This window comes from Anguilla rostrata, chromosome 8 (genome assembly GCF_018555375.3).
Source record: "Anguilla rostrata isolate EN2019 chromosome 8, ASM1855537v3, whole genome shotgun sequence".
In the NCBI taxonomy this organism is placed as follows: Eukaryota; Metazoa; Chordata; class Actinopteri; order Anguilliformes; family Anguillidae; genus Anguilla; species Anguilla rostrata.
In genome coordinates this window covers 3,767,443-3,777,442 of record NC_057940.1, presented here as the reverse complement: position 1 = coordinate 3,777,442, position 10,000 = coordinate 3,767,443, and the positions used below count along the sequence as shown (strand labels likewise).

At 46.3% G+C, this 10,000-nt stretch overlaps 1 protein-coding gene across 1 annotated transcript in view; it reads left to right on the top strand.

Moving 5' to 3' along the window:
* Positions 1-10,000, top strand: part of carmil3 (capping protein regulator and myosin 1 linker 3) — a 55,959-nt gene that overhangs the window by 10,677 nt on the left and 35,282 nt on the right. The window contains exons 3-8 of the mRNA XM_064345535.1: positions 1,506-1,556; positions 2,133-2,192; positions 2,840-2,961; positions 8,857-8,951; positions 9,285-9,355; positions 9,613-9,686. Coding sequence (XP_064201605.1) covers positions 1,506-1,556; positions 2,133-2,192; positions 2,840-2,961; positions 8,857-8,951; positions 9,285-9,355; positions 9,613-9,686 — 473 coding nt within the window. The remainder of the gene's footprint in view (positions 1-1,505; positions 1,557-2,132; positions 2,193-2,839; positions 2,962-8,856; positions 8,952-9,284; positions 9,356-9,612; positions 9,687-10,000) is intronic.

Below are 10,000 nucleotides of genomic sequence, written 5' to 3'. Positions count from 1 at the left end.
GAGAGAGAGAGAGAGAGAGAGAGAGAGATGTGGATGTGGCATCAAAGCCCCAGATGAAGCCCGTTAATTACACTTTAAATTATGGATGAGATTAATTACTGTCACTCATTACCAAGTTGAGATGAGCTATTCTTTTAAAGCTGATTTTCTCAGTTTCTCTCCCTCTCTCTCTCTCTCTCTCTCTCTCTCTCTCTCCCGCTCTCTCCCTCTCTCTCTCTCTCTCTCTCTCATTCTCTCTCTTCCGGCAATAAAAGCTGAAAAGGAAATGTGAAAATAGGAATTGGAGTGTACAGTAAGTGTGCATGGGAACATAAACCACAAACAAAAAAGTCTCCTGCTACGTCACTCGGCCAATTCTGCGCCAGAATTAATCATAATTCCTCATGAAAGATAGCAACAGCAGCCATAGAGCAAAATTAATTCATATTTTTAAGAAGGGCGATATGGGCAAAGTCATTCTCGTCAGTGCGAAATCTTTTTTTTTTTTTGAAGTTAGATATTCCACACATTTTACCCCGGTTTTACCCCCATTTTGCTAAATGCATATAGTTGTTTGTGCTTATCGTGCTCATAAAATATATACATGCCTGTAAGTGTTTCACCGGAATCTCACCAACATAGCTCAGCCTTCTCTGTGGGAGGCCGACGGAAGGGGAATGTTGGGGAAATGCAGCGCACCCTGTCAAGATAGAGTTTAAAAGATGAAGTTGCGTCGACACGCCGAATCTCTCAGCTGATGTTGGACGAGTGCTGACACGCGGTGCGCGGGCATGACATCATTGCAGAGGTGATGACATCACATTTTGAAGTCACGGAGCACAAGACTGCCAGTGTACGTGTTCCAGACCTGGGTCCACTACGTATTTGTTTTGGATTTGAGTACTTTTCTACACTTTGCTGATCTTGCCTGGTGTGTTCGAACCAATGAAATACTCAAACCTCACCTTCTGGTCATATTGGCAGGCTCAATTACACTAGGCAAGATCAACAGAGCACAGGAAATTATTTGAATCCAAAACAAATACGTATTTGACCCAGGTCTGACGTGCACTGCTGCCATGCTGGAGTTCGTCCAGATTGCACCTTCGGGAGTGATCTTTTAACTGTGGACCATGTAAGCAGTGTGTTCTGAAGCATTACATTACATTACATTTACTTGGCAGACGCTTTTATCCAAAGCGACGTACAAAAGTGCATACCGAAGGTCATTGGAACGACTACAAAACACAGGTTTGATAAGGTAGCCTGCAATACTCATTTTGTAACAGCTATTCATAAACCAAGAACACAAAGTCCAGTTCACACAGTGAACATTATTCCGACCTAACCTATGCTCAAGTCAAACTAGGGGGCAGTGCAAGCTACAACTATTAGAGTGCAGTAAGTGCTGGATACAGAGTGCAGTAAGTGCGGAGGCTTTGCGTGGCTGTCTGCAGACGTGCTTTGTCGTTTGCAGGTGCGTTTTTCCATTAACGTCTGCCTCTGTCTACCTGTCTTTGCCCCAGGTGCTGACGGCATGGAGGCTCTACCTTCTTGCGGCCAAGGTGCCGACAAAGGTGACCGACCATTTTGTTTTTTTTTTGTTGTTTTTGTGTGTGTGTGTGACGTTCCTGTCGTTGTCGTTTTCACCGTCTTTTCCGCCGCGGGGCCACGGTGGTTCTCCCCGTGGGGCGCGTGCCGAAATCGCTCGATCGGAGCTTTGTTTCGTTTAGCGTGAGTCTGCCACAGAATATTTTTAAAAATAATTAATAAATAAACAAACAAACAAAGGGATGGATGGAAGGATGCTGTTATGGGGGGTGGGGGGGAACTGGTAAATGATTCCAAATGGGTGTCACTGATTGTGATAATGAAGACAGTGTGTGGTACTGTCTGTAGTTAATAAGACCATTTAAGGTTTACTATTTATGATGACGATGGAGACTTGCGGAATGCTTGGGGTACTATTTTTTTATTTATTAGTAAGGCTATTTTGGCATGTGCTGTTTGTGTTGAAGATAGTGTGCGAGTATACTCAGTATGCTGTGTGTTATTATTAAGACAATTTGGGCAGTATTGGTCATTATTTTAAAGACTGTATGGTGGTACTATTCATGGGGTAGCAGTCCTAATAATGGCTGGTGCTATTTCAGGTCGAAACAACTTTCAACTTCTTGGAGATTCGCGCAATGAACACTCACCCCGAGCAGCAGGTAAGAAACACATTTTCAGGAACCGGTAGCCTTCCACCATTTTGGCTCATTTTTACTCCGGAAACATTAGCCTTCCACCATTTTTTGCTCATTTTTACTCCAGAAGCGGTAGCCTTCCATCATTTTGGCTCATTTTTACTCCAGAGGCGGTAGCCTTCCACCATTTTGGCTCATTTTTACTCTGGAAACATTAGCCTTCCACCATTTTTTGCTCATTTTTACTCCAGAGGCGGTAGCCTTCCACCATTTTGGCTCATTTATACTCAGGAAACGGTAGCCTTCCACCATTTTGGCTCATTTTTACTCATGGTTCCTTCCATCAGATGGACCCCAAGGTTCGAGCCACATTGAGACTCACTGTACCAATTGCCAGGGACAGAATTTACTCTAATCACAATGAACAAAGGCTGCTGTGATGGTCAAAGCATCATTTTTACTTTAACATAAACCTTAATCAAGTGGTGTCACTGAAATGTGAAAATTCTTTGTTCGCTTGTTATTATTTCTGTAAATTAGTGACACTCTTTTCTGTGTGGGGAGAGGTGGGCATGGCTACAGAGCCTGTGGTTTGGGGTGAGGTTTCAGAAGCATTCAAAAATGGCTGTGCGGTCTCTCGCCTTTTCTCCTCACGCATCTATCCCATACAGGTTGTCATAGAAACGGACAAGTCCACATCCTCCCTGAGGCTCCAGTCACGTGATCACCTTGATCATGTGATCAGCCACATCAACTTTGCCCTCTCTCGAATCTTCAACAACTCTGTGTTTGCGTAAGTCCTTGTTTTGACTAAATCTCTCTGTCTTTCTCACAAACATCCACACACACACACACACACACACACAATTCATTTTAAATGATGTGACATATATACGACTGGATTCCAAACGCTTTGGCACAAGTAGACTGTGCATGAAACTAACATGCGATCAGAAGTCTTCTTACACTCGGTATCAAACACGTTGGCTATGAAAGCAGCGGCCATTTTCAGACCACAAATAAATTCAGCGATAGTAATGCATGTGTAAATAATACCTTGTTATTGAGCTCATCATTGTTAATGTGTTTAAAAAAAGAAATTATTCTCACCACCAGGGAGCTGGTAATGTATTCCCTGAAGGTTATGACTGGCAGTTCCACACAGAGCCAGTGATTTCATGCAGACCCCTGTCACTCAAAGGAAGCTGGAGTTTTTCAAATCTGTAAGGCTTGGAAATTGGGGCCAAGCCTGTTTAATTTGCTGGGAGAGGATTCATTTTTAATTTCTATATATATATATAAGCTATATTTCTGGAACATGACGGCCAGTTTCTATGACCAAGCTTGATTCACAGTGTTTCTGTTCCATCAGAACATTGCTGTTTATTTAATTTACTTGAACTTTGTTCGGGTAGCCGGCCAAAGTGTGTGTTCTGCTTCAAGGGCCCGAAAGTGCATCAGTCAGGTCTGTACATTTCTGTGGGTTCAAATCAAGTGACAAAAACCGGGCTGCCTTTCTGAAGCTCGCTTCCTTGTCTTGTTGAGAGACGTTGCTCACTAGCGCCACTGCGGTGTACAGTGGGTGTTTCAGCCAACCGTTTTAATGTAAGTTAATCGTAACTATACGATAAGTCGCAACAGGTGTTTTTTCTTTGTCTAATGTCTAACCCATATGCCGATTTCTTAAGTTGCTATTTGGACAAGCCGGTAATATTTTGTACATAAATCAGGGACAGTTTGCGTCACTACCGAGTCACTGTATGTCACGCGCTTAGTGGATGTCCCTACTGCGTAGTCTCATGCTCAGATTTGTACAACATGGCGGTGCCCGCGAACTACACTTCCCAGGCTTCAAAAAACCCTTTTCACCAAGCCCATGGAGAGTCAATGGGTGACGTCACAGTGACTTTGTCCATATTTTTCCACAGTCCGTGGTTCCAACGAGCAACAAAAAAATTCCACTGTGTGACAATTTGGTTGATTCCGATAGCTTTGTGTTCATTTTGTGCTGGCCTGAGGCTGCTTGGTGTCGGTGGGTATTAATGCAGTGAGCGTCTGGACCTGCTAGTTTTTGGAGCTGTTTTCTGGGTGTACATGCTGGCGTCACGGAGCTTTGTGATTGGTCGCTGTTCTTCCGAGGGAGTATTTTAAAATGTTGTATTTTTTTAATTTTTTAATTTTGTTTCAGACTGCCAAGCTGAAACTTCCTGTTGAGTCTATTTTTCAGCCTATATTTAGATTATATATATATATATATATATATTTAGCGTGCGCATTGTTCTGTGGCTCGATGCACTTTAGCGAAGTCGTGGTTACATGTGTAACTTTTTAAAAAATAACATTTCCAATTTTGTTTTCTTCGTGTTTTGTTGTCAATGCTCATGTCTCACATTAATGTGCCAGCAGATTAAAGCAGAGAAGTAGATCACCAGGATAGAGTACCAGTATTATACTTTCTTTGCCTTACAGGGTGGGACGTAGATTCCAACTAATTCAGCAAATCCCATTAACCCTTTAATCCTTTGAAGACTAGGTTTTCTGGAATGTTTTTTTTCCCTCTAAATTGTAAGACAGTGCTTTTGAGCTGTCTTATTAGGGGAAGGAAGAACTTGTTTAAATAGTGACAATTTATTTTAAAAAATTTATGAACATTCTAATGCTGATGTAACAATCTCTACTGGTAAGCAAGCAATCTGAATTAGTTCTGAATTAGAATAAGAAAAAAAAACATTCCGAAAAAAATCTACTCTTCAGGGTTAATATAGACACTAAGTGGCACTGGGCTCAGGTTGCACTGCATGCCCCAAATCAAATAAGGCCGTTCTTTTGTTTCCAGTCTTGATTCTGCGTGTATTTCTTGGAAACCTAATCTTATTTAATGTCCCAATCTCCATCTCCTCCAGCATTAAAGAGATTATAAAACAATCTGTCATGCCAGCTTGAAACAAAAAGCTGATTGAAAAGATCGCAGGCAAGTTGCTTTGCTTTGGGTTAGCCTGAGTGTGTAGGGTACGAGTAAGATTGGTTGTATTTTAATTCAAGGCTTAACGTTTTGAGTTTTAAAGTCCTTGTCTTTACAATACAACAAATACTAGTACTACTAGTACTGCCCATAGTAGTAGGTTGTCTTTCTAGAAGGGAGGGTTTGAATTCCTTGATTACAGAAGTCAAGGAGGAACTGAAGAGAAGTTTTAGTATCGTCCTAAGTGATTTCGGACTGTTTTAATTAATCATTGGAAATATGAAGTGAAATCTCATAGTTTCTTCCTGTCTCATTATAAACGAGGTGTACCTTTTCCTTAAAACAATAATCTTTGGCAAACCGTCAGGCAATCAATCAATCATTCATTCAACTGGTTCATCAATATACAGTAACAATATGCCAGTGCATCACGCACATCATAAAATACAGCTGCATGGCCTGTGATGCAATCCCTTTTGCAACACATGACCGCTGACTGCACCACTGTCATCACGGTTGTTCTTTTATTCTTTCACCTAATAAAGTTTTATTTCTCTTTCTTTTTGTTTCCCCACGAAAAAAGCGACTTTGAGTACCTAGAAAAGCGCTGTACAAATCTGAGGAATTATTATTATTATTATTATTATTATTATTATTATTATTATCAGAAGATGGCAGCCGTGGTGTTCTGGTCGGCTCGATGCCGTCCGTGTGAGTCAGGGGCTGAGGGGCTGGGAGGCTCCAGCTACGGGGCCAGGCCCGGCCTTGAGGGGGGGGCCCTGGTTCAGCCAATCGGCTCGTGCAGGGAGTGGCCGTGCCCGGGCCCGGGGATCGATCGGGGCTCGCTCTCGAAGGAGGCCATTAGGAGCGAAGAGGAGCGAAGAGGAGCGGAGAGGCGCACAGGCTACGGGGCGCGCCATTACTGGAATGGCCTCGCTCGCTCGCTCGCCCGCTCGGAGCGCCGCAGTGCATTAGCCACAGTGAGAGAGAGAGAGAGGGGGGGAGAGGAGGGGAGAGAGGGGGAGAGAGGAGGAGAGGGGGGAGTAGGAGGGGGGAGAGAGAGGGGAGAAGGGGGAGAGAGGGAGAGAGGAGAGAGGGGGAGAGAGAGAGAGAGAGAGGGGGAGAGAGGGGGAGGAGAGAGAGAGAGAGAGGGGGGGAGGGGAGAGAGAGAGAGAGAGAGGGGGGAGAGAGAGGGGAGGAGAGAGAGAGGAGAGAGAGAGGGGAGAGGAGAGAGGAGAGAGGGGAGAGAGAGGGAGAGGAGAGAGGGGGAGTAGAGAGAGGAAGAAGGAGAGAGAGAGAGAGAGGGTGAGAGAAGGGAGAGTGAGAGGAGAGAGAGGGAGAGGAAGAGCAAGAGAGGATAGAAACAGAGAGAGAGAGATTTCACAATAAATGCAAGTGATGATAAAAAACAGAAAACAAAAAAACAAACACAAGACCCCTGCAAAGAGAGGCTAGTAAGACCCAACTCTACAGTCAGTAACTGTAATTGAGAGAGAGAGAGAGAGAGGAATAAAAGGAGGGCTTCCTGCTGTGTCTGGGAGGACCGGAGGTTCTCTGATAACAAAGGGTTCGCTTCTGTGTGTCTCTGTGTGGGGGGGGGGCCCTATCGCCTAGCTCCAGGGTTATTTTTTCGCCGGGTTGCAAAATGGTTTGATCTGGGAGCTCTCTCGCTTTCCACACCTGCCATAGAGGGTTCCATAAAGAACCTAATGGGGTTCCCCAGTGGAGACAACCCAGGAACCTATTTTCCTGAGAGTGTTGGGTAGCTGGTTGGATGGGAATGCTCTTCTCTATGTGCAGTACTACAGACTCTTTATTTGTCGCACATTAAGTTCTCATTAGAATGAAACTAGGTAAAAACATGAAAACAGACAGAAGAACAACCTGTCCCACCAGGTACTGTGCTCCTGCACTATTTCTGTCCACTCAGCTTCCTATCTTATAGTTTCTTACCCTTTGAAGAGTAGGATTTGCGGAGAAGTTTTTTTTTGTCTTTTTTAGAATGTTTTTTTTTTTTTTTTAATTCTAAGTCAGTGTTCTAGAACTCCGCTGCTTTCAGTCACCCGGTAGCGGTTGCTACATCAGCATTAGACCGTTCGGTTAGGGACACTCTAATCGTGTATTGGTGACCTCACACATTGAAGGGTTCATGGTAGCTCCTGGCCCTGTGTTACAGTGTGGGGTGTAAATTACCACAGTGTTGTCCTTGGCCGTGTACCTTAATGAATATGTCCGGGCAGTGAATCGGAGTGTGCGGACGGGCTCGGGTTTGTGGGAAAGGTTCGGGGCACCTTGAGGACCACGCCTACTGGTTAAGTAGGCACACGCGCGCACACACACACACACACACACACACACAACTGGATGACATTACAAATCAGGGTTTGAAAGTGTACGTTCTTTTCCCAGTAGGTGTCTGAGACCGGGGATTGACCAACGAGAGAGAGAGAGAGAGAGAACGCGAAAGCATCGGTAGAAAGCGCCCTAGCTATTAAAACAGCTGAGGAGCATCCCCGTTGCGCTATTTTGTTCTGGTTATTTTAGTTTGCTATTTCACTCCATTATTTTGTTACCTGAAAACACGTGAGGGGGAATGGAGAAAAACTTAGCTTATTTTAATGAACAGACTCTCTCTCTCTCTCTCGCTCCGCCCACAATAAAGGGGCGGGGAAATCCGGATCTTTTCCCCACAACTCCCCTGCGTCCAACTCTTCTGCCCACCGAAGGGTTGTGCTGTGGCAGCGTGCGACGGAGTGCAGGAACTGCCGCCGTGGGCTATGCATGGCAAACTGTGGTCACTCACTCACTCACTCACTCACTTACGGACGACCTGTGTACGGACACATGCGCAGGTGGTGCTTCGTTTAGTAGTAGGACGCATGCGCAGTTGCATCTCCCAAAATCACCACTTCGAACGGCACGAGATTTTTAAGCACAGCTTTATCGCCTGACGTTACTTTAGCTAACCCTAACATGTTAGCACGTTAGCGCTTCGCCTACTTTAGTTAACCTAGTTAGCGCGTACCACCGATACAGACGTATGGACCACAAATAACGTTACAGAGGTGAGGACATGCCATAGCTAGCCAGCTTATATCGTTAGCCAAGTTTTACTCATGACACTTTGTACAGGCGCGCCGTGGGTCTGCGCGGTTTCCTGCTCGTCGGTTTGGGCGTTCCAGGAGCAGAAACTTTCAGCGTTAAGTGTCGAGCGCAGGCTGTCTGCTGAGTCATAACTAATCCGTGCGCTGTCTACGCAGCGCTTCCTCCTGACGTGACAGGCGGCTTTTTGCAGATCGGACGGAACTTTATCGAGCGGGCCTGCGAGCCGAGGACCCCGGGCACCCGGCGCTCTCTAAAAATAAGTCATCGTCTTGCGGTGTTTTCCGGAGGCAGCGATTTCCTCCCCGAAGCCGTTGATCTTTATTAAACCTAAATTTTTCTATCTGGTCTCATTTCACGGGCCTGTGGGTTTCAGACGCAACGAGAGCTCGTTTTCCTGGCGATGGCGTCGCTCGGCTCACGGGGGGAAAGGACAAGAACGGCTCGGCGTAACGGGGGGGTGGGGGGGGTGGGGGAGCACGCCGCTTACGGACGCCGTACACGGGAGGGAGGGCGGCGACTCCGCGAATCTGGCGGTTCAGCCAACACGGCCCCCTCTATCTCTCTCTTTATGATTTTCCCTCTCGTTTCATCTCTCTCCCTCTCTCTCTCTCTCTCTACCAGTCCATCCATCTGTCGGTATGACGGGGACCCCTCTGACGGGAACCGGAAGTTCTCCCCGAGCTCAGAGACTTCTGTGGAAACGCAGAGAGCTTGTGGTGAGAGCAACGCATGCACATCTAATAACACACACACGCACACGCCACACACGCAGCAGCACAGCACTGCATGGCAGACAACGCATGCACACCTACATGCAACACACACACGCAACACCGCAACGCGCGCACACACACGCACAACGCACACAGCACACACACACACACACACATGACACACGCACACACACACACGCACACACAAACGCAAGTACACTCACAAGTGCTCATTCACACAAACACATACATGCTCACACACAAACTTATACTAAGTTGTCTGTGTCTTTTTCTCTCTCTCTATCTCCCTCCCCCTCCCCCACCCCCCTCTCTCAGGGGGATTCTCAGAGACCTATGCAGCGTTATGTGACTACAATGGCATCGGGTGCAAAGAGGAAGTGCAGTGGGTACGACCTGTCAATCATCTGTTCCCTTCCAGCATCTGTACGTCCAAGAGGCAAAACAATATGTCCCAGTAACCGTTTCCATCTCTCTCTCTCTCTCGCTCTCTCTCCTCATTGTTTCCTCTGTATCTCTCTTTCTTTTTCTCTATTTTTATTTCCTCCCCCTTTTTCATTCTCTGTCTCATCTCCCTTCCAATCTCTATCTTTTTCTCTCATTCTGTATCTCCCCTTCTTGCTCTCTCTCTCTCTCTGTCTATCAGGATGTGGACACCATCTATCACTCTCAGGACAACAGAGAGTTTAACCTGCTCGACTTCAGTCACCTTGAGAGCAGGTGAGGGCCGCCCAGTCCAAAGGAAATGACAAATCATACCCAGCGCGCCACTTCCTGTCACTCCTTGGTCATCCAACCAGGGGCTGAGCACTGGTTTCCTGCCCGTTGACCAACCCCACGCCTCCCCTCCCCCCACCACCACTCTTCCTGCCTATTTTCAGAGGCCTTCTGTTGGTGACCTCATCGTTGTCACGGCCGCCAGAACAGCTGTTGTTTCTTCATGTTAACCGCAGGGCTTCTCCTCCTGCTCCTCAGCTTTGAGCGCCCCCTGCAGGCAGTCTTAATCTCTGCTCGTCCGGGAGCTCGTCGGGCTC